Source organism: Tetrapisispora phaffii, chromosome 8 (genome assembly GCF_000236905.1).
Source record: "Tetrapisispora phaffii CBS 4417 chromosome 8, complete genome".
NCBI lineage: Eukaryota > Fungi > Ascomycota > Saccharomycetes > Saccharomycetales > Saccharomycetaceae > Tetrapisispora > Tetrapisispora phaffii.
Window position 1 is genome coordinate 207566 of NC_016527.1, and position 25212 is coordinate 232777.

The 25212-nt window shown below is 30.9% G+C and overlaps 8 protein-coding genes across 8 annotated transcripts; 4 read left to right on the forward strand and 4 right to left on the reverse strand.

The window, feature by feature from the left end:
- Positions 1 to 375: 375 nt before the first annotated feature.
- Positions 376 to 5754, forward strand: TPHA0H01000 (uncharacterized protein; the record flags this gene model as incomplete). The annotated part of the gene is made up of 1 exon (XM_003686694.1): positions 376 to 5754. The coding sequence occupies one exon, from the start codon at positions 376 to 378 to the stop codon at positions 5752 to 5754; it is 5379 nt and encodes a 1792-aa protein (XP_003686742.1).
- A 583-nt stretch (positions 5755 to 6337) lies between these two features.
- TPHA0H01010 (uncharacterized protein) lies at positions 6338 to 9556 on the forward strand (the record flags this gene model as incomplete). Its single annotated transcript, XM_003686695.1, has 1 exon — positions 6338 to 9556. One exon carries the CDS (start codon positions 6338 to 6340, stop codon positions 9554 to 9556), a length of 3219 nt encoding a protein of 1072 aa, XP_003686743.1.
- Positions 9557 to 9786: 230 nt separating this feature from the next.
- On the reverse strand, positions 9787 to 11781 carry TPHA0H01020 (uncharacterized protein; the record flags this gene model as incomplete). The annotated part of the gene is made up of 1 exon (XM_003686696.1): positions 9787 to 11781. The coding sequence occupies one exon, from the start codon at positions 11779 to 11781 to the stop codon at positions 9787 to 9789; it is 1995 nt and encodes a 664-aa protein (XP_003686744.1).
- Positions 11782 to 13318: 1537 nt separating this feature from the next.
- SMI1 (Smi1p) lies at positions 13319 to 14704 on the reverse strand (the record flags this gene model as incomplete). The annotated part of the gene is made up of 1 exon (XM_003686697.1): positions 13319 to 14704. The coding sequence occupies one exon, from the start codon at positions 14702 to 14704 to the stop codon at positions 13319 to 13321; it is 1386 nt and encodes a 461-aa protein (XP_003686745.1).
- A 1121-nt stretch (positions 14705 to 15825) lies between these two features.
- On the forward strand, positions 15826 to 16200 carry TPHA0H01040 (Spo12 family protein; the record flags this gene model as incomplete). The annotated part of the gene is made up of 1 exon (XM_003686698.1): positions 15826 to 16200. The coding sequence occupies one exon, from the start codon at positions 15826 to 15828 to the stop codon at positions 16198 to 16200; it is 375 nt and encodes a 124-aa protein (XP_003686746.1).
- A 286-nt stretch (positions 16201 to 16486) lies between these two features.
- PHO81 (Pho81p) lies at positions 16487 to 19855 on the reverse strand (the record flags this gene model as incomplete). The annotated part of the gene is made up of 1 exon (XM_003686699.1): positions 16487 to 19855. The coding sequence occupies one exon, from the start codon at positions 19853 to 19855 to the stop codon at positions 16487 to 16489; it is 3369 nt and encodes a 1122-aa protein (XP_003686747.1).
- Positions 19856 to 20965: 1110 nt separating this feature from the next.
- SPO16 (Spo16p) lies at positions 20966 to 21520 on the reverse strand (the record flags this gene model as incomplete). The annotated part of the gene is made up of 1 exon (XM_003686700.1): positions 20966 to 21520. The coding sequence occupies one exon, from the start codon at positions 21518 to 21520 to the stop codon at positions 20966 to 20968; it is 555 nt and encodes a 184-aa protein (XP_003686748.1).
- A 546-nt stretch (positions 21521 to 22066) lies between these two features.
- TPHA0H01070 (uncharacterized protein) lies at positions 22067 to 25114 on the forward strand (the record flags this gene model as incomplete). The annotated part of the gene is made up of 1 exon (XM_003686701.1): positions 22067 to 25114. The coding sequence occupies one exon, from the start codon at positions 22067 to 22069 to the stop codon at positions 25112 to 25114; it is 3048 nt and encodes a 1015-aa protein (XP_003686749.1).
- Between the last annotated feature and the right edge of the window lie 98 nt (positions 25115 to 25212).

Here is a 25212-nt window from a genome sequence, read left to right on the forward strand (position 1 = left end):
ACTGAATGCTCTACAGTTCATTATATATTTAAAAAGTGGCTTATTTATAATATTGCGAGGCAAAGTATTATAAATGAAATCCGCCGCTTATAGATGACTTCGTGTCAACCGGGGCGCATGTAACTGAAATTAAATCAAGCTCATTAAGGTTCAACTACAACTACATCAGAAATGTACATAAAAAAGTTCTCATTATATGTGATATAATATCAATATGTGATTTAAAGGAGAGGTGGAATTAAATGGAAAACTATACCAATATATTACCATTTATCACACAAGTAATTTTTTCTAGTGAGAGTATGGTTAATAGAATTTATCCAGAAATTTTTGCATTTGAGAACATAATATAACTGATACGATCTGTTAGTGGAGATGGACAACAAGTCTAAGAGGTTAAATAATGGTGATAGAAGCCATATACCCAGCATATTTTTAGAAAGCAACGATGACGCTACCGTAATAGAAGGGAGGTCAGACTGGAGAAGACCAATACATTCTTCTCCCTCTAACGATCAATACAAAATTGATGATGACTCTAATTCGAATTCCATTGATATTTATGCATCAGGATACACCATAGCCGAAGTAGATACTTCAGAATTTGGTGTTTCTTTTCAAGAGAATGGAAGAAGAAGAGCAGGTTCTTCTTCAGAATATAATGAAAAATTTAGTGAGCTAATGAAAACTGCAAAAATTGCATTAAGTAAAAATGTTAATCGATTTTCTTGGCTCCCAAATGATTCAGCTAGCTCAATAGAATACAATAAAAAACTATCTGGATTTAGCGTGGATAACAGTCGGGAATACAAAGAGTTTTCTGATTCCCATAATCCCTTCCAAAGGGACCATGGATTAAAAGATGAATTATTTGAAGAAATAAGAGAGGTAGTTTCTGAAACTGATTCCAAATACACTACCAAATCATTATATGGTAATTCATTATTCTTATTCGCTCCTGGTAGCAGAATAAGACGGTTTCTATTTAGATTACATAATAATTCTAAATATCGGAATTTCATTACTACTCTGACATTTGTTCTAATGGTGTTTTTAGCAGTTAGAGTAACCAATCCATCTGACTTTCATTTTTTGTATAGCAAAAAGAGTGGAATCGATTGGTTTGTAGGACTCATGTACGTAGTTTTTACGTTCAATGACTTCACTGCAGTAATCACATATGGATTTTGGAATGATTCTGAATTATGCATGGAAAATAATATTCAATACGTTACTTTACTTCGACAACTTGGCATAATATCGCTATTCAATAGCATTAAACAAAGATATAGAATACAATCTGATAAATTTAGATGGATGAAGATAATGAACTTTGCAGACAAACCGATATATATTTCCAAACAGAATGACAATCTTGAACAGTCACTTAGCATCAAGAGGGCATTTTTACGATACCCAAGAGGAATATTACAACTTATTTCAACAACAGCGTTCTGGTTAGGTTTGTTTTTCTCAGGCAGCAAGAATATTGGCGCAATTGCATTTTTCAGATCGTTAGCTACTATTCGAATTTTACTACTTCTCTCTTTAGACAATGGTATATATGCAATTTTAGGGAGACTAATAACAATCTTTCCACAACTAACTAAAATATTGTTTATTTGGATATATTTTTGGGTATATTTTTCAATACTAGGAACTTCATTTTTCTCAGGATCTCTTAGAAGAACTTGTGTATGGACAAACCCAGACGATAGTAATGATATTTATAAGAACGACTCATGTTTTTGTGGAGGTTATATGAATCTATTGAATGGCACCACGGAAAGTTTTGAGTATAGTAATGGAATTTTGAGTGGCGTAGCAAAAGGTTTCATTTGTCCGCAAAACTCAAAATGCATTTCTGATACTAACCCATATAATAATAAAATCAGTTTTGATAATATTGCCAACTCAATGGAGTTAATTTTTGTTATTTTTAGTGCTAACACTTTTACTGATCTCATGTACGATTTAATTGGCTCGGATACTTTGGCAATTGCAATCTTTTTTATGGCTTCAATCTTAATTCTAAATGTATGGCTACTAAATATTTTAATCGCACAATTGGTCTCATCTTTTGAATTATTTGAATGGAAAAAAAGGCATGTTGGTGTTAATAAAAGTATTAAAAAAAGGATATTCTCTACACAAACTATTACTAGACTCAAGAAGTATATTGAAAATAAAAAAATAAAAGGTAGATTACCGAATTGGTCATTAAGATGCGAATACTTTTATAAGAAAGTTGAAAGGATATTTATTTTATTGATAGTTTTCAATCTATCGATAAGATCAACAGTGGATGAATCATCCACTGAATCATATCTAGAATATGTTTTAAAATATGAACTTTCTTTTAATTACATTTTATTGTTCGAAAGTTTATATCGACTTATAATATATTCACCTAATATTTGGATTTTTTTATCAAAAATTGATTATGTAATTGATTTGATAATTGCCTTAATCACAACAATATCATCGACTGTCCATCTTTATCATAATATTGGACAAGTATACAATTGGCTTCTTTTTTTCAACGTTTTAAGATTTTACAGAGTGGTAACTATACAATTTTTGTTTGGAAGTATTTGGAAAGATATGTTACCATATTTAAATGATATATTTAATCTTTCAAAGCTTTACTACGGTGCAACATTCTTACTTTCAATCACAGCATCATATTTGTTCCTTGGAATTATTCCTGATTCTGTTTCAGATGATATTCAGTTTGGAAGTTACACGTTGAGAAATTCATTTGTTTCATTACTAACTGTATCATCGACGGAAAATTGGACTGAAGTATTATATGAATTCCAAGGTAATTCTCCAACCTCCTTCCATGCATTTCTGACTGCTATATTTTTCATTGTTTTTTTTGTAATAATTCATATTATTATTATAAATACAGCAGTTGCAATTATTTCAAGTGGCCTAGCAAGCAGGGAATCAGAGAAACGCCAATTGCAATTAAAACATTTTTTGCATACAGAGCTTCCAAATCAACTGCAAGCCTTAAGAAACGTAAGTTTATTAGAAAAGCTAAAACAAAAAGTATTCAAGCAAGATAAAGAAGAACAGAATGAGTTTCAAAATCTTATTTTTACTGGAGAAGCCATTAGTTTAATATCAAGTCAAATATACCTTAATGAAAACACAGATCAAGCTGAGGATGCGAACAAGGTAAATCAAGATTCAATTTTCACCAACATATGGCAAACTTTAAAGAGTAAAGTTTTATCTAATCAGTTTTTCTTGATTTTGTATGATTATTATAAAGGCCCACGCCTGAAGAATAATTTTGATTATCTAAATTTTAACGTCAGTGACATTTTATCATATGATTCAAGAAACAATTATAATTTCAGTGAAATTAAAAATTTTATGAGCCGTTACCCAAATTATGATAATTCTTATTTCCTATTTGGCCCAAAAAATTTTATAAGAAAGGTATGCCAGTGGTTGGTCCCTTCAAGTTCAGGTATCAGATGGAATTTACAATCAAATAAAACATTTGCGGATTCTTTTAATAAGAAACCCAATATTGCAATAACTTTATGTAGAGACACATTTTCTGTTATTGTATTCATAGCGTCGATATCATTGGTAATCCTAAATGTTATTTCTCCTGTTATCAGTTCAGATCCTTCTTTTTCAGAAAAGTTTACATGGCAAAATATTATCTATATAGCTGTAGCAATATGTTTTAGTTTCGAATTTTTGATTAGAACTGTTGCAGATGGGTTTATTTTTGGTCCTAATGCATATATGAACAATAATTGGAACAAATTCGATTTTGTCATCTTTGTATATATTGTATCAGATGTTATTACTATCTTTTATGGTGATGCAGGGATCGCTAGTGCTTTCAAAACGTTTACAATTCTGCGTATAATAAGATATATAAGTATTAGCAGCCATGCACGAGAAATATTTTCTATTGTATTATTTGATGGTTTGAAAGTCATTTGCAAAGCAGCATTTATTTCATTTTGTTTCCTCTACCCTTTCTCTGTATGGGGATTGAACCTTTTTAGAGGAAAACTAAATACATGTACTGATCTGTCAGTGGATATGACAAATTGTATCAATGAATACAAATCAAAGGTTTTTAAATTTGATATTGTTGCACCTCGTGTGTATGCAGAACCATATCTTAACTTTAATTCAATTGCTGATAGCTTAAGGTCTTTATTTGAAATTATTTCACTAGAAGGTTGGACTGATTTATTAACCAATCTTATGAATTCTTCTGGAAAAGGTACTGTTCCTTATAAATTTGCTACGCCAGTTAATGCACTTTTTCTTTTACCATATAATATGATCAGTACTATCTTTATTGTTACGCTATTCATTTCACTCATTCTCAACAATCTTTCAAGAACTACTGGTATAGATTATGAGAGTGTAGATCAAAAAAGTTGGTCCGGAACTAGGAAGCTACTGACAAGGACTTCGCCATTATATGAACCTGATATAAACAAAAAGAATAAAAGACGACAGTTTTTTTACATGCTGACTATTGAAAAGAAATCCATGCCCTACAATATATTCATGGATTCAGTCATGCTTATTCATATAGTTTTACTAACAGCACAATATTATGAAGATTTTCTCACAAATGCAAATAGTTTAGTTGTGGGGTTTTTTCTTACTTCTTTAACATTACTCATTGATCAATTATTGTTCATATATAGTTTCGGTTTTAAAAAATACTTCAAGAACAAATGGAAAGGGTGCAAGTTTACCATTATTTATACATCGTGGATATTATCAGCTATTGATTTAAATATCAACAACCAGCAATATATTACGAAATCCTTTAGCAGATTCTGCTATTCGAACATTTACCTATTATTAATACCAAGAATCGATATTCTACTTCAAATTTGTGAAATTGCGCTAGCAAGTTTTAGTCAAATTCTTTCGTTAACATATTGTTGGTTTATACTACTATTATCATATTCTATTGCATTACACCAATTCTTTGGTTACACAAAATTTGGGGCGAATACAACATATAATGTTAATTTTAGAACTATCCCAAAGGCTATGATTCTTTTATTTAGAATGAGTTTTGGAGAAGGGTGGAATTACATCATGGATGATATGAAATTAGAACCACCCTACTGTTCATATGTGGATGGTACTTCAGATTGTGGTTCGGTCGTCTATGCTTATTTAATTTTAATATCATGGAACATTTTATCCATGTACATTTTTTTGAATATGTACACGTCATTAATAGTTAACAACTTTAACTATACCTATAGTAGGGATACCTTAAGAACAGGTATTCAATTATCTGATATAAGGAAATTTCAAAGAGGTTGGGCTAAGTTTGATAAAGCTGGTTGTGGTACAATCAGCTTTATGTTACTTCCTGCATTAATGCATTCGTTTGATGGATCCTTGTCTTTCAAAATTTGGGATGATCACCTAAGTATCAAGAGAATAGTTAATGAATGCATGACTTTAGTGGATTCTGATCCATACAATGTCAAGTTTCATTATAAGAAAACCAAGGACTTACTAAATGGTATTGATTGTAAAAACATAATAAAAACTAAAAGAAGATATAATGAGTTTATCTATTATATTAAAATAAAATGCAGCTACGATAACACATTAAAATTCAAAGATTTAATTAATATAATTCCACTATTTACGACATATGATCCAAATAAGTGCTTATCTATAAAAAATTATGTTCAATATTTATCAATACTAGCTGAAGTGGAAAAAAAATAAAAGAAGACAATGCCAAAAATATATTAAAAACAATCGTTCAAAGATGGAAATTTAAACAGCATATGCATTACAAACAACAACATTTCTTACGTAGTCATCAATAAATAAAATTGTAAATAATAATAAAATCATCTATATCTTAAAGATTGCACCTTCTGTCATTATTTTAGTTCTTACAATAAGTGTCGTTTTAAAGTGTATCTTAATTTTTCTGGGGAAAGTTTCCCCAGATGCGTTGTGAAATAAAGATTAAGAAAAAGTTCATGATTTTTTTAATTTATTACTAAAGGCAGTAATAATGATTTATATCATTTATAAATCATTCACTAACTACATGTTTAAGTATTTGACAAATATTAACAGACATGAATTACAAGCTCAGAGAATTAATGGTATAAATCCAACAGCCTTCAGTTATTAAAGAAAAATAGAATCCGAGAGTATAAAATCAGTTGATTTTATGATTCTAAATCACTCAGTAAAAAGAAGAAACTTATATGAAAAGATCTTTGACGAGAACACTCAGACAAATAAATAGACTTCTTTGTTCTAATAAAATATTAACGAAATTTAGCATTATTTGATGGAGTCAATTTTAGATTCCAATAAGGACTTTGACATTCAGTTATTTGATAGGGTTGTTGAAGCATTTTATAAGGGGCATGGCAAAGAACAAAACGATGCGCAGACCATTTTAACCAAGTTTCAAGCTGATAACAACTCATGGCAAAGAACTGATCAGATATTACAGTATTCTGAAAATATCCAATCAAAGTTCATAGCACTATCGATATTAGACAATTTAATTGTTTCCAGATGGAATATGTTACCAAACGATCAGAAAATAAACATTAGAACTTTTATTGTTGGGATGATATTGTCAGTTTGTAATGATGATTCTCTGTTCAATTCCAATAGAGAACTTATTAACAAAGCAAATCTTGTTCTGGTTCAAATAATAAAAAAAGATTGGCCTGCAAGATGGTCAAATTTTTTACCTGAGTTAATTGACAGTTCGAAATACTCTGAAAATATTTGTCAAAACAACCTTGAAATATTGAAAGTTCTTGCAGAAGAGATCTTTGAATATTCCTCCGAAAAGCTTACTCAAGCTAAAGTTATAAAACTAAAAGTGTCCATGACTTCTGAGTTTCCACTAATTTATGAATTTTGTCATGACATATTAGCGAACACTGATTCTTCTCGTCTAATAAATTCTTCATTAAACACTTTATTGTGCTATATTAATTGTTTTCCAATTAATTACATTTTTGACTCTAATATTTTGGATCTTCTGAGTCTTCAATATTTCCCAGAACCTGAAACTAGATTAGTAGCATTGAAATTTTTGACAGAAGTATCAATGTTAAATTTGAATGGAAACAAAACATATTTGGAGAAGATAATAAAGTCAATAGAAAATGTAATGAATATCACAGCCTCCAATTTAATACAACCGGATTGTGACCTTAGTGTAATATATAATGAATTTAATATTTCTGATCAAAGGTTTTTTCGAAATTTTACAATTTATCTTACAACTTTCCTACAAAACTATAGAGAGTTTTGTGATGAAAACAGATCTTTCGATGATTTAATGATTGCGTTACACATTTGTTTGATGAAATTATCATACATTAACGAAAAGGAAAACTTTAAAATTGTATTGGATTATTGGCACAATTTTGTAGCAGATTTATACCACGAGATCCAGAGGTTACCTATCTTTGATTTAGCTACTGCAGCCAGTAGTGGAGCGGTTAACCCATCTTTTTATAAAAACTTCCCTTTAACGAAACATAGATATGATGACATCTGTTCTCAGTTAAGAGTTCTGATCGTTGAAAAAATGGCAAGGCCAGAAGAAGTTTTTATAGTCGAGAATGATGAGGGTGTGATAATAAGAGAATACATGAAGGACTCTGATATAATTCAAACATACAATACAGAAAGAAGTACTTTAGTGTATTTAACTCATCTAGATGTAAGGGATACCGAGAAGATAATGTTAGATAAATTACTAAAACAAGTTGATCAATCAGAATGGTCTCGTCAAACTTTAAATACTTTATGTTGGGCTATAGGATCAATATCAGGTACAATGGTAATAGACGAAGAACGTGATTTTATTATTTCTATAATAAAATATTTACTTGAGTTACATGATAAAATAGAAGGGGGAGATAACAAACGAATTGTGTCATCTAACATTATGTATGTAGTTGGTCAATATCCACGTTTTTTAAAATCACATTGGAGTTTTTTAAAAACAATTATAGATAAACTATTCGAATTTATGCATGACAAAAATAGTGGTGTTCGTGATATGGCCTGCGATACTTTTATTAAAATATCCCAAAAGTGTAAAGGTTCTTTCCTCACAACTCAACCATATCAGTCAGACCCTTTGATTGAAACTATTATTTCTGACATTATTAATATTACTTGTGACTTAGAGCCCCAACAAGTTTTAATATTTTACCATGCATGTGGTATTATTGTTGCAGTCCAAGGTAAGCAAGCAACTAGACGACAGCTATTATCCAATTTGCTGGAACTACCGAATACCACTTGGTCTCTAATTACAAAAAAACATGGATTGAATACCAATGAATTTTGGGATATGGAAAAGATCAAGATAGTAGCTAATATTATCAGAATAAACACTGTAGTTTGCTCAGAACTTCACACTTCTTTTTGCACACAACTCATTCATATTTATCCATATTTATTAAAAATATACGATTCAATAACCGCCATTATTTCAGAAAAAATATCAACTAACGGCGATAGTGTTATCAAAACACCATTTCTACGTGGATTAAGGACAATTAAGAAGGAGATTTTGAAGTTGGTCCTATCTTATGTTTCAGAAGCAACAAATTTAAATGATGTCGTTGAAGACCTCATTGATCCATTGTTACCTTTAGTATTAAGAAATTATATCGACAGTACACCCAATGCTCGAGATTACGAAGTTCTCAGCTGTATGGCTGGTATAGTGAAGAGAATAGGTCATGAAAATCCAAAGATATCTTTGATTATATTCCGAAATATTTTTGAGACTACATTGGATATGATCAATAAGGAACTGGTCGAATACCCAGAATACCGTATCGAGTTTTATAAATTTCTACACTCTGTGACTGCAGTTGCATTTAGTATTTTTGCAGAATTGCCAGCCTTTGAATTTAATTTATTTATGAATTCCATATTCTGGTCTTTTAAGCATAAAATTTTAGAAGTTGAACTTGAAGGTTTACAGATAACGATTGAACTATTGCATAATTTTGAGAATATGGAAGGAAACGAACAGTTTAAGTCCTATTTTTATAGAACATATTATTGTACTATTTTGAGTGAAGTATTTTACGTAATAACCAATTTAGAACATAAATCAAGTTTTTCTAAACATTGCATTTTATTGATGAAGTTATTTAAATTGGTAGAAAATAATTTGATTAAAGTTTCACTTTCGGACGATAATTTGACCATTATAAGTAATCAAGAATACGTTCACAATTTCTTGCGAAATTTGTTTACGAACAATTTCCCTCAATTGTCGCAAAAGCAAATTGAACTTTTCTTAAGTGCATTAATAAAAAATGTTAACGAACATATAAGATTTAAAGGTATCCTAAGAGATTTTCTAGTCCAAATCAAAGAATATGGTGGAGATCCTGTCGATTTTTTGTTAGAGGAAGATAATGAGGAAACTAATCAAAATTTACTTCTTAATGCTGATATGTTTTTAATAGCCGGAATGCAAAGACCCTATGAGATCGATGACGTTGAAATGTAGTCCTATATGTTACAATTAATAAAATTCTATATTTTGAGAATAGTTAAAATAAATAAATTAATTTTTTTTGTTTTGTTAAATAATGCTAATGTTGAAGTAGATTAGCATTTAAATGTATTAACAAGTGTTTTAATTTTGAGCTTAATAATATTAAATGCCTCTATGCTGTATATTTTTTAGTATAATAGTTGAGATATCAAATAGTCAGTGATTCCCAAAGGGCTTTTTCTTTAAATGTCAATATTATAATTTTGTGAAGTACCTAATTGTTTTCTTAGGTCTTCATTAGAACCATGGTGTGGCAAAACTTGGCCAATGCTTTGGGGTTGTAATACATCAAAATTATCTAACAGGCCACTGACGCGAGGTTTGTAAATATGGAGAGGATGTCCTTGTGAAACAAGACTGTTGTTTCTAGAATTCATATCTTGGATCTTTCTAAATGAACCTGCTGCCTTATATTTAGATGCGATTGTCAACACTGAAGGGTCAGTCATTACAATACTTTGTCTCAATTGGTATGGTAATGGAACAGTAGATTTACTTAAACCTGAATAACAAGAGGCTTGATCTTGTGCTATTGATTGTGAATCTAAGGTATGATTATAGAACATATCAGGATGATCCATCGGATTCAAAGACGTTCCTTGTAATCTGGCAGCTTTTAGTTTAACCAAAGGTTGATATTTCTTTCTGCCCTTGAACGACGTAAAAGATTGGATTGAATCAGAGTATAATAACTTTGATGGGGTTGGTAATTGCTCATAAGCTTCCATAGTCTGAGGATGATGATATTGTTGTGGACCTTGTTGATAATATAGTTGATGGTATTGTTGTTTATCGATTTTTTGTTGTGAGTTCTCTTCTAGACCCTTAATAGAGACTTGTTCGTTATTTGCCGATCCTACTTCTTCAAAATTGATTGGCTTATAAAGCAAAGCTTCGTCATTAGGCGGTAATATATATGTACCTGAATAGACAGACGAAGCAACCCTCGATTGGGTGCTATTATTCGGTGTTTGAAGATGGTTTGTTTCATTAGATTCGTTAGTAAACTGAATTTTTCCAAGCGGTGCCTTTAGTTCATGTATATCCTTCTTGTTATCAATTGTATTTGAAGAGGATGTATCTAAAGTTGATTGAGAGTTGTCATTCTGTAATATTTCTGGACGCATTAAAGAATCTGATGAAGATATAGTAACAGATGATAACTCATTGATACTATTAGAAGAATTGGTATCTGAATGTATCACTCTAGCTTCATTATTGAAGGAAAGATGGGATTCAGAGTTTTCATCTTCAAAATTTTCCAAATATATTTCATAAATACTTCTTATTCTATTGATATGTTCTAACTCAGTACTATTTGAAACAATGTCACTATAATCATTGATTGCCTCTACATCAAGTGCATGTTGTCCCATTTCAATCGAAATGTCTTTTGAGTTGACATATGTACTAGTATTAGACAATTTTGTTGAACCTTCTTTTTCTCGTAACAATTCTGACTGATGAGCTCCTAAACTTAAAGTAGATGAGTTTTTCCCAATTGGTGGTCGATAGTTGTTATTCTCAGAAAGAGTCTTTAGTATAGAAGTAGAGCTATTTTTTCTCGATCCATATAGTGAATTGGATGATATATTAGACTTCGTAGCTATTTTCCAGCCGCCAATATTAGAATCCGGTAATTGTTTAGCATAACTAATTATTGAGCCTCTTTCTATGCCATGCGGCACTTGTAAAACATCACCTGAATTCAAAAACGGGTTAGGAGTATTGTCATTTGTATCAGTTATACTGCCATCTTTTTCTTTAAATTCACGAGAATTAGAGGAGCTGTTAGAAGAATAAGGTCTACTGCCTATGTGATTTGATAAGTATGTGATATCACCTTCAAATTCTTGCTCATGTTTTTCATCTTCTTTCTTGTATCTTTTGAAGACAAAATATAATATTACACATAACAACAGAAAAGTAACTCCAACAGGTATACCAACAGCTAAACCAACTGTAAGCGCTTGAGAGTTGTTTTTCTTGTGTGTACACTCTGCTCTGCTACCTGTACAGGTTGCAGAAGCCTTTGATTTCGTAGATGATGTAGTTACCGTCGTAGATGCAGCACTCGATGTGATTGCCCTTTCTATTAAGGTCACATACACAGTTGTCATTGCTTCAGTTTTATCGTACCCATTCAAAGTGCTTTCGTAAGTGTCCAGATCTAGCATGACGAATTATTAAACTTTAGAAATGTGACAACCAACGGTCCAGCTGCGCCCGATCACTAAATTGTTGATGATCTTATATTTTTATTTGATCGGTTAGCATAGAGACAACTTCAAAGGGTATTTAATATCTAAGATTTTATATATACATCTATATTCTATAATTTTAAAGAACTAAGAATGAATATAAAAGCAATTGAGAGTACCAAATTAGGAAATGCTTTGCTCGATCGATTTACTAAACTGTCAGCAAATTCTTTATTTTGACCATATTATTACCAATTCGTATCGAATAGTTATCGAAATGGACACTAAGTTTAACGTAAGGTGATTTTTTAGGAACTGGACAGGTTCTACTGCAATAGCTGTCTGTTGTCGTTTTGTAAAATATTTTCTCAATAGGTAAACAATAAGACACGAGAACTTTTAAATATGTCAAACGCGAAAATTTTGAAGCTTGAATAAAGTCTAAAAGTTGCAATTGTTTCGAAACTGAATCTTTTATTGAATTGTATTTTCTTTTGAATTTCGACTGATAGAATTGAAGTAGGGTCCTCTTTCTAGCATTCTCTGCTGTATTATATTATATTTTACTTCATGTTTACGTTAATGCATACTATCCCTTGAAGTTGATAGTGGTCCGAATTGATTGTATCGGTTTCGTTACTTTGGAAGAGAAGTAACGAAAAGGTACTCTTGATTCTTAGAGCCCGTGCTAATCGAATAGGCTAGTTAGTTTTATATAGGTAAAGAAAAAGCTAATAAAATATCGGCCAAATACCAAGATAGACAAAATATTTGTGCATTCGATACGTTAATACCATGTTCTCATGGTATAATAAAGTATTGAAAATATAAATACATTTCATTACTGTGAAATACGAATAAAACGCATTCAAGATGTTGAAATGTATAAAGTTGGGAGCGGACGACATCGTTGATGAACTTCGTTCATCAACTATAAAGGTTTTAATCCGATTTTAATATTAGAGATTTAAATATGGGTCTCTATGACAATCAGATCAAACAAAATCAATTATAAAAAGGAGTTCCAAAAAATATTTAGGATATAGTAGTGACCAGCATTACCTGTAAAAGAAAGACAATACCCGGATGGCTCTGGTAAAAGGCAAGAACCATGTTCGATATAAGTTATATTTTAATAAATAAAATACTTCTTGATATTGATCTTTCATCACATTTTTCCATTGACTATACCCATGGTTTTCTTTTCCTGATAAGTAATAAAAAGATACAAATGAGATTATAATAAGAACGTAACAGTAGTAAGAATTAAATATTTCTTAAAATCAAATTTTTCCTTCTCTTTTTATATCAAAGTTTTCATTTTTTAAAAAAATTAAGGATTGAAAGAATTGAACATAAGAGGTCACTTTGAACGATCACGCATGTCAGATTCATATAAGATACGTTTAATCATAACAAGATCATATTGCTAATTATATATTTATGAATGAAAATAATTGCAGAGGCTACAATGTATACAACTAAACAATTGTTTATTTAATATCTACTCCGATTATAATGCTACATTTTCTAAATCTTTCTTTAAATTGTCAATGTCTTCAGTTTCTTTGGATTTTTCATCCTTGATAACTTCTTCTTTAACTGCTTCTTCTTCTGCCTCCTCTTCTTCAACTGGCTCTTCCTTAACTGGATCTTTCTTAACTGGCTCTTTCTTAACTGGCCCTTTCTTAACTGGCTCTTCTTCGACTGGCTCTTCTTCGACTGGTTCTTCCTTGGCCGGCTCTTCTTCATCTTCGGTCATTATCATTTCTTCATCGTTAAAATTGTTTACACTTTCGCTTACAACTCTTGAAGGAGCCTTTTCAGTTGGAACATTGGTATTCTGTGTAGTTTCCTGTGCGTGCTGAGCAGCTTGTATCAATACTTTATACGATCCGATGGCTCTATCCTTCAATACATCTAAATATTCCTTGATTGGACCGTTTCTGCTTTTGTCTCTAAATGCTAGTTCACCGTCACCATTTAAGTAATCGTCAGAATCATCAACTAGATACCAATTACCAACCTCCAAGTCATTAGCAAAAGATAATAAAAAGATACCCCAGTTGTTAGCTACGACGTATTTGGTATCAAAATCTCTACCGAATATAATAACTTGACCGTATTTACCCAATTCACCAGGAGCTAAATCAACACCAACATGATTACCAGCCAAATCTGTCAATAAAGGAATCCAACCTGCATTAGCATATACTGGTTGAATAGCATGAGGAGGGATCGATTTTTGTTCAGGGATATTTGCTAATTTAAACTGACTTTGCGACTGACCTTGAGTGCTTGATGAACCTTCTTGGGCACGCTGACGACTTTGTTGTTGTTCTTGACGTCTTTTCAGACTGGCAGCTACGTTTCTCCAAGTCTGTGTCATATGTACGATTTCATCTAATTTCATCAATTGTAAACCATAAACTAAACCTGAGGTCCCTGTGATGGATTCCAAATCTTCTTGACCATTATGAATTTTTAAAGAAGCCCTTACTGATGGAGGAAATATAATATCCAGATCTTCTTCGGCCCTTAGGACGTCATTATGAGTACAGGGATCATCTAAAGTTGCATTTAAATCAGGATTATTTTCGGAAGACCACTTATCTATGTGTGTCCATGCTAAAATGACCTCTGATACACCTTCATTGTCGTTTGCATTGAAGTTCTCAATATCAATTGCTTCAGCGTTATCATGATAACCCATCTCTTCATCGACACCACTGTTACTATAAGTATTATTACTGTTTAGATATACCTTGCTTTGGTTTCTATTGCCACTTCTGGAGTTCATATTAAAATTTGGAGTTGAATTCGGATCGTACTCAGCATAATGGTCTGAGGTACTATAAGTGTAGAACAGTTCCTTAACTTTTTTCTTAAATAAATCCATAGTGTGTTGAAATTTTCGTTTTATACTAGGAGGGAAATATGTTTGCAAGTTGGAATGTGATAAAAGAAAGTATAATAGTTCACAACAAGCCCAAGCACTTGGTAACTATATTTAAATAACATCATTTTCCTATATATATATATATTAGAATATAAATTTCATGTTATTAATTATTTAGAGTTCCTTACTGGAACAACTTCAATGCACAAAACAATTCCACAAAAATTTGATTTCGAATCAAAACTAAACCCACAATTGTCCGGACTATTCTTAGTGATAGATCAAAAAAAAAAAAATCTCACGCCCTTCCCTCATTTCCGAGCAAAGTCGTGAAATTTTTCAAAACCATGGATGGTCGTCGTCAGAGTTGATAGAGACGATGTAAAGTCTCGAGACAACATTGCCAGAGATGCTGCAGAATAAGGTGATGTTAGGGGGAGCTACCGGTGTATATGTCTGATTACAGAGAGCTTTAAAGTGTAGGACTCAAGTGGAGCTAGTGTGGTCCATTTTATATACATATATATATCCAAGGCATTGGGTTATGAGTTATGGGTATGACAAGAGTGAGCGTCCCCCCATGGCAGAGACACTTTTGGCAAAAGTCATTGGAAGCCAGGGTAACGCGAGCTGGGCTACTGCTTTCTATTTGACAGATCTTCAAATTTTCCTATTTGGGCGATCCGTGCGGTTCCGTTATTTCTTGACGTTGAAGAAACATGCGTAGACAGGAGATTTCAGATCAATTTATTATCCTAATGTGGTAATATGTAAACAACCAGATCTGAAACTTGTCCTCGAGATGCTGAAGGTGATATGAGAGACGTGATGTGAAGTTGCATTAGAATCAACCATGATAGAGCTCGATGGCACGCATTCTGTAACAGATGCGGAGGGTTCCGGTTGCACGATCCCTGCTGGCAGGCTATTGATTGGAAAGGACATCGAATGCAGTTCATGCATGAAATTTCTCGGTTTCATTAAAGTAACTTTGTAATACGTATTAGCTATATATATATAAGCACTCAAAGTGTAATTTACTAACACAATTCGATAATCATATAATAACAGACGCCTAGTAGTTCGCCTACGACAACATTGCATACTGGATAAATTATAATATGGGTGCAGCAAAGTTCATTGAGAAAGAGTCTTCAAGTAACGTTGCAACTAAGAACACTAATGAGAATTCAAACAAGAATAATGAAATAAAAAGCATATTAGTGAAAAAACCTTTCTCGTTGCAAAAAGCTTTATTCGACAAGAAGCATCCATCGCATGCCATTAAGAAATACAACTCAAAATCAGAAAAACAAAATAAAAATAACTTAAGAGACAAGTTTGCATCTCCAACAGATAGATTATTATCACCATGCTCAAAGAAATTGAACGATCATAAATCTAAGCTGTTCAAAGTAAATTCAGTTCCAACCAAGTTGACATTCAACCAGAAAAATGAATCTGATGATTATGATTCTGATTTAAGTGACTCATAAACGATCTGGCATCAAGAGTGGTCAAAATGACCGTTAATCTTCGGCAGTGAATCTTGTTTCAGATTCTATTCAAGAATGGATTTCAATAATCACAAATCCAAAAGGTGAAGGCTTCCATCAAAGAATATCAAATCACTCTATTCATATAATACATTCATAGTAGACAATTTTGAGTTCCTGTTGTCTAATATCAAAAATAAAAGTATATATATTTTACTGTAGTATATATCGATACCATAAGACTTATTACATTTCTTCAATATTCCTCTATTTATTAGTACATTTATTAATTAATTCTGCTAAACTCTAACTCGGAATCAACCAAAACACCATTGATGTTGTCATCAATTGAGACACTTTCAGAATGATCAACGTTTGAACTTATTAATAGTAATCCGTTCGCTCTTATTATCTCTGCCAGTTGAGGAGAAATTTGTAATATCTCATTTGGAATGACTATACCTAATAAATTATTATTAGCAGATAGTTTTATTTTTTCATGGATGCAATAATATCCATCATCTTTATCTAGAACAGTATCAAATTTTGGCATAATGGTTCTTAATCTATGGGCAGTATCCATTATAAATTCATTGTTTAGCTTGTATAATGAATTTATAATGAATATAACTGCAAAATTTGGTTGTTTCCAATTAATAATAGAGCATGCTTGGATGTTGCATGAACTGAACATAATAGATCTTAGTGATTTACCAGAATGTCGCAAATCTCTAATATGCTCGAAGGTTGTTAGAAGAACTGTGTCTATATAGGAATTCAAGTCAACAACTTTAGTCCCACTCAGTAGGACTTTACCAAATTCTTGTTCAGTTGGATATGCAACTTGTATATCTAATTGAATGGAAGAGGACGAGGTGGCCAGTAATTTCTCTAATGTTACAACTTTGTCCTTAAGATAATGTTTCAAATCATTCGAATTATTAAACTCAGGAATCTTTTCTATATCATAACCGATAATTCTCTCTAATTGTTCCTTGTCAAGATCTAGCATAAATATATTAACACCACCCACCAACAGATAAACTGAAGGAGTTACCACAACAGTACCATCTCTTAAAGAAGATACTTTGACCGAAAGATAACTACCTTTTAAAGAGGAACTTGTAACAAACTCGTGAATAGAATTGTTAATAGTATTGTCGCTAGTAGTGGATTTCCAATATGTCTCGTATTTTGATATATCCAATGGTTTCACAATATTACAAGGAAAGATTATCTGGTAATCGACGGTTAGAGTCCCAATATATTTCAATTTATAATCAAATAGTGGCATTGATGCAGTTCCTGTACCATCTAATGATTGAAGGTTCAACATATTTGGTATAACGGTTGTCTTTGCAAGAAGTCTCGTACCATAGGATGGGTAAATTTCAAAATCTACATTAAACTTTTCAAAGGAATCGACTTGGAAAATAATCTCACTGTCCTCTTCTTCCTTGATGGGCAATATAATATTACGTGGAAATGATTCAGGAGAGTTAGATGTCAATGTAATTCTCCCAGGTTGAAGCGAAAGTACACCATCATCTTGGTTAAATTTAATAAAATCTTGATTAGATTTTAAAATTATTTTTACAAAAGTTTTCTTTTCCAAAAAATTATGACCATATTTTCTCAAAGGAATAATAGGCGGAGGCAATGCAAAATCAGGTATTTCATCGAAATCATCATCTAATTTAATGGTATTTGATGCTACAGTGCCATTAGTTGATGGCACTCTTTTACGGATATCCGATGAATTCAGTTTTTTTAAAATTAAATTTAAAACATTAATATGACCTTCCCAGATGGCATAAAATAAAGGTCCTCTATCATTCTCATCGGTAATTTCTGCATCTGCGCCATTATCAAGTAATTCTGTTACAACGTGGCTATGCCCTTCTTGAACTGCATATATTAACGGGGTCCATTTATTAAATTCATCAATTCCATTTGCATCAGCTCCATTCGAAATTAACAATTTGATCAATTCTTTGCTCCCACCTCTTTTTGCCACTATATGTAGACATCCTAAACCTATGTAATCTGTAGTTTTATTTACCTCAATTGACCCAATTTGTAATAGTAACTTTGCTGCGTCGTAATTGTTAGATTCGCATGCAATAATCAATGGTGCAAACTGAGGATTTGAGCTTTCATCTGATTCTGGTGATGGTTTTGCATTACCTTCCAAAAGGAGAGTTTTGACGATATCATTGTGGTTATTTATTATGGCTAAACTCATTGGGGTATGGGAATTATTATCTAAATCGTCAACAGAATTTAATAATTGTGATGCTATTATAAGCTTGACAAACTCAAGTTTTCCAAATTCGGATGCATAATGTAAAGGTATTCTAAGATGAGAATCTTTAGCATTAAGCAGTTTACGAAAGACCTCCGTAGGTAACCTTTTAAAAGCTTCTTGTAAAATGAAATGTCTAGAGTGTGCCATGCATCTAGCAGACTCATGTAAAATATTTCTTCTGGAAAAAACTACATCACTTTCATCGAAATAGGCTAAATCAATGTGTAACTTCACTGATTCATAAAAAGTCTGTAGTGCATCATCTGATAGTTCACTATCGATCAATAAACTAAATAGTTTTGATGTTGAATCACGAAATTTAATATTTAGATCAACTTCATTATTTTTATTCAATTGTTCAACATTATATTTAATTTTATTATCAAAAAATGATGTTAACATATTTTTCTTCCTTGTTTCATCTTTAATTTTATCTATGTAAATTAATTCTTTATACCAATCTTCGATTTCCGATTCAATTTCCATTTCATAATCAAAATTAGCTAACTGTAAATTGTTTGTATCATCTGTTATTTGATTATTAACTACATTAATCGGACTATGTCTGTCAGTCAGTTCATCATGCACCGTGTTAACCGTATCATTTTTCTTTGTATCTCTCATTAACGAAGCTATTCCTTCATGATCTACAGATCCTCTTATTGAATTTCTAGTCATATTTGAACCATTTGGGTTTGCATAAGATTGACTGCATATTTCATCTAAAGTGATTAATAATGTTAGTATTGAATCATTCAATACTGAAATATCATTTTTTGTGAATATAGGTTGAACAGAAATGACTGTTGCAAAATAAAATTCCTTTTGTTGTGAGTGCGACCTTTTATCCCATTTTTTTAATACTTTTAAGAAACCTGTTCTATTTAACTTAACGTATTGTTCCAAATTATCTAAATCTTTTTGAAATTTTTTAATACCACCCAGAAATATTTTATAGGATGTAGTATCTTTTGATGTTAATTTACCACGATTCTTATATTTATCAAATTTTTTTTGTAAAATATCGTATTTAATATGCAAATTTAATTCTTTTTCCAAATAGTATGAATTAACTTTTTCTAATTCTCTCTCTAATTTGAAAAAAAATGATGATTGATTTTCTTGTAATCTTTTGTAAATAATGGATTCATCAAACGAATTCATTCCATCTATGTTATTATCTTCTGTATCAGCAAGTTCATCAACTGCATTTGATTCATCAGTTGGTTTCACACTGGTAAATGCTAATTGTTTTATAAGTTTCTTCAAACTCTTATAATCTATGAAATAACCATTATGTTCAGGAATCTCAATTTGCCTGGCTTCTAAATGTTTACCAAACTTCATAACTCACAAATGTAAACTGTAATATTTCGTGTCTGTCTATTATGTATCTAATTTTTATAATGTAAAATTCCTTTAACGAAAACTTCAATACTGTGAAGATTCCTTATATCGTATAACTATCGTTTTCTTGTTGTCAATCTTTTTCCAATAGAGTAAATAGATCCAATTGAAAGAAAGAAGTATATATATATATATATATATATCTTCTTATTCAGTGAACTACTGTAAACCTCGTTCTGTTGTTGTTTCTTAAAAATGTTAATAAAGATAGCACTAATAATATTATGACTTGATCTGTGCGGGATTCGATGCAAATACTATAATAAGATAAATTCTTATTGTAACATAAAATGTAGTTTAAAAAAAAAATCGAAAAAGGAAGATGGCTTTGTTTTTTTAGTACACTGAATTAAAGGAATCAACTACTATTGATGAAAGTCTTGACAATAGGTAACACACTCTAGTTTGTCTGTTTGTATATTTTCTTTCAATACGCTGCAACATACTTATTTTCCAAATTTTTAATTAGAACTCCAGTATTCAAATTAGTACTTCAAAAAAATAATTAACATACAATCGTTAAATACAATGTGATTACATAATTGAATAAATTTCAATAATGTATATGAAGTAATTGTTGGTACTCTCCACCCCTTGGTCAAAGATGATATATCGAAAAAATTACTTACCATAATTATTTTAACCGAATACTTTTTTTTCTTTAAATTTTTTCTACACAACCCACGTGGTTATAAAATCCTCTAATAGTAATGGAAATGGAAATGCAGATGTAAATGTAATGTTTTATAATATAATTACTAGTGACAATAATCATATTCCTGTTAGATATTTTTTAGTATAAAACAGTGCGATTCTTAAGTGAATGAAGTCACTAATGGAAAGATTAAAATAAAGATTTAAAAGTTTTGCTTTCACTTTACGAAAGCCCAATATTCTTGAATGCCTTTGTAATCGACGTTTGTTTTAAGCAATTCTTATTGATTTCGGATTTAAATGAAAATATTAATAATGTCATAGATTCATTCAATGATCAAAATCATTTTGTGATTCTCTTTTTCTGTTAATCTGCGTTATAATGTCATGCATTATTCAGTTTTCTTGTTGAAATAAAATTATTTCTTCTAAATTATGAAACTCTTCTAAAATTTGATTCATTTCGTCATCTTCAGTAATATTATTTTCTTTAAAAGCCTCTAATAACGATAACTTCAATATATTTTCATAATCTATATCTTTAAAGAGATCCGCTTCTGTTTTATTTGAGTTAATAAAATTCATCAAACGTGAATTCTTTGAAATATATTTTTCTTTATTTTGAGTAGTACTTTCGGTTATGAATATATCATAGGCATTAGAAAGGTTAACCCTTTCTAATGCTATTGATAATATGTCATTCCAAAGACTTAGCGGTATGAATAATTTCTTAAAATTCAAACTAATAAGTTGTTTATATTTCGATTGCTTTGGAACAACATTTTTGGAGATCAGATAAATTACTAATTCAATCAACTCAGATAATAACGTTTCTTGAAAAGTTTTTGTATTTACATTGTTTTGATTTTCGAATAGTTTTGAACAATCAATAGTAACAATACACAGATGTACACTCTCTGTTGATATAAAATTTTCGTTTATGATATTCATGTTTCTATAAGTTGCTTAACAATAGCAGTTAAAGTAACGTAAGTTTTTTTTTAAATACACGATGTATCAGCGGCTAAATTTTGAGTTTCTCGTAGTTTTTCTTTTGATTAATCGTTATCAACAGTCCAAAATATAAATGGAACACACTTGTATGGGCTACCTATTAGTTGAAAGTACCTAATACATGATGTATAACTTGAATTATGTTATAATTTTTTATTAGATGGCAGTTCCATATTTTTAAAAGTCACTATTATTCAATTGATAAGTCATTATTTTTTCCCTTACAAATAAGACATACTAAATATTTGTTAATATCGAAATTCGCCAAACCGACATTCTTTTATGGAGCATACGCGTAGGAAACTTGAAAAAAACCTTTATTATGAAGGATGAGATGAGATGAAAAAAAGAATTGAAAATATGTAAATAAACAATTAAAAAGTCCTCAATCAGAAAGTTTATTAATAAACAATTAGTAGCTTGTTACCCAAGATATCTATATGACGGTGTGGTGAAGAAGTATATTGATTAATTTTGCGTTGCATGTCACGACTGTTTGAACATATTTCATTTTTGGTGGTCAACACTCAGAAAGAAAATACTACAAAGAATGAGAAGTTAAAAACTTTGTTACACGATCACGGGTGTCTCAGTTGCAAAGCTGTATCGAATATTGAGATTTCCTCGATTGGAGTTATTAATCAAAAATCTCAATTTATGCAATTTATGAATAACAAAAAGATACATTTCATTGTGGCTGATTCCATCGATTTCTCATTCTATAAAATTGCAACATTTGATTATTTAATTCCTGTAGTTACAGAAGACTGGGTTTACAAATGTATTGAAGTAAATAAACTGGTTAAAACGAACAGCTTTTCCCCAGATGAAAAATTGATATTTAAAAATTATCAAATATTCTTATCGTTAAATTCTTTTAATAAAACGGAGGTTCTGTTTTACTCGGAACTTATCAATGCACTAGGAGGAACCACTGTGGATCATATATCTACTTTAACAACACATCTAATAACGAATGATCCCACTGATCAAGCTGTGATAGCCACAATAGCCTCAGAGCAGAAACAGAATATAAGTTTTGTATATCCTACCTGGCTATGCCAATGTTTCAAAAGTATGACTCTTGTCAATGAAAGTGATCATCTTATAAACATACAATCGTCTGCTGAGGATTCAAAAAATAGATTACAAGACCTGTGGAATATGGTAGAAGAATCTCAGCCATTAAGGACTCTGAATATATTAAATCAACATAAATTTTATCTAGGTATGGATCTATTATTTGAGAAAAATTTATATAATTATTTGATATCATATATTGAATGGTCTGGAGGGGAGATAGTAAGGCATATTAATGAAAATGATTTTTATTCAAAGAAAGCAGATTGTTATATAGGTTTTTCTACCAAATCTCGTGAATATAAAGTAGCAGAGTCACTTCAAATATTGACAATGAGCATTCCTTGGTTATTTCACACATGGGAAATGGAGACTTTTGTTGATGCAACAAGTAAAATTTTCCTAAAACCTTTTAAAAAAAAAATATTTGAAAGATCTCAGTTGATTTTAGCATATACAAATTATTTTGGCCCTCAAAGGTATTATATCCAGAGATTAACAAGACTTATGGGTGGTATTGCGTCTACCGATTTATCAAAGAAAAACACACATTTGATATTTGGTTCTCCACATGGGAAAAAGTACGATTTTGCTATGAGACGACCAAATATTCTAGTCACCACTAATCATAGCTGGTTAGAAGATTGTTATATATCTGGTGAAAAACTTGATGCCAATGTTGCAAAATATAAATCTAATGAATGTAACGAGTTGTTATCAGCTTCCTTAGGGCAGTCAGTAAATTGTACATATGGAAAGAGTCCTCTGTCATTTAATCTTCAACCATCATCAATGGTGTCTGATAGTTGCAAAGAGAAAAGTCCAATAGAAAATAAGTCAGAAGAAAATTTCGTAAATGCAGAAACCTATAAGGCAGATGATGTTCAAAACCATTTCCTAAAATACAGTGATAAATTCTTAGATTCGAATTTAGAAGATGATAAAAATGATAAAAATGATAAAAATGATAAAAATGAAACAGTGAACGAATGCCTTTCCGACCCAGACATCGAAGATAATATGGAAACTAGTATAAAACATGATGGGAACTTTGTATTTATATCAGAAGATGTCAATGAGTTATCTCAAAATAATTCGCAACTGGCGACTCAAGTATCCACGCAAGCATTATCTCCTATAAAAAAGAACTTAAATAACTCAGATTTTGTTGATCAGCCACCAGTAACATCAGAAATTACATCATCCATAGCGCTCCATGTGTCAAAACTCAATCCAGAGGAAAAACTGGAACAGGAAAAGGGAAAAAGTACAATTGAAGTGGCTTCTGGCAGACCTGGAAATGATTCATCTTTGAACCCTTCACGCTTGGAGGTGATATATACTGAAAATCATATATCTAATACTAAATTAGCAAATGGGTCTCATCTGGATGAGGAATTTAGAAAAAAGGAAAATCCAATTGATAATGAACATAAAATTGAAGTAAATTTTGATGAGAATGATAATGAAGTTAATTATAGATTACTAAGTGGTAGCAGAGCTGCTAAAGCTAAAGCTGCTAAAAGATTACATACAGATATAGAATCATTAAATCAATTTCAAAAGAATTCGAAGAAAAAGAGAACAGGTGATTTATTACCTGAAGAACTCTCATTACTTGAAAAGGAGAAAGCATTAGATCAGGAAGCAAAATCTATACTACTAAAAGTATTACCAACTGAACTAGGTAATATCATCTCTTCTATCACTTCCAGCAATCCTTTACGGTCAAAGTTAGTGTACAATATCGATGCCATTTGTACAGGTTGCCTAGATTATATATCAGACCTGGACAAAAAATTGTTATATTACTTAGGTGTCAGAATATACGATGAAATAGAAAATGATAATTACAATCATTTGAATACTATTATTGCTCCAAAGCGAATGAGAACGGCGAAGTATTTAAAGGCTTTATCTTTCCGTCCACTAAAGTATGCTTTAATGCCCGATTTCATCACACTTATTTTAAAAGAGATACACTCTGGTAAGATTGATTTGAATTTGAAAGTTGACTTAACAAAATATTACATTGCCGGAGTCTCGCCTGAAGTGTTACGAAAAACTCATTTACATAAAAAAATATTCGACAGATCTAATATGAAATGTATTAATGTAATGAATGATATTCAAGGTGGCACTGATGTTATATCTTCAATATTGCATGCACATGGAATTGAAAAAGTCAAAACCATAAAAAATAATTTTACAATTAACGACTTGATTAAGAATGATCTTTCAAATGCTTCCAGCAATAAAAATCTAGAAAAAAATAACGAATTTGAATATATCATTTTGACTACAAAATCTTCGCAAGTTAAAAGGTTTAAGAAATTATTAAATGACGTAAAATCAAATGGTTTGGCAGTGAACTGGGAGTGGTGTGCAAAGTCTATTTTAGATCTTGAAGTAGACTTTAAAGATAAAAAGATACACTTGGTTTCTAAATAATTACTTAACGTTATGAATTACTGATTGTCTCTATATAATGTTAATATATTTGGTAATTAGGCATAGTAAAATATAAGCAAGTAATAATGCATAATGAA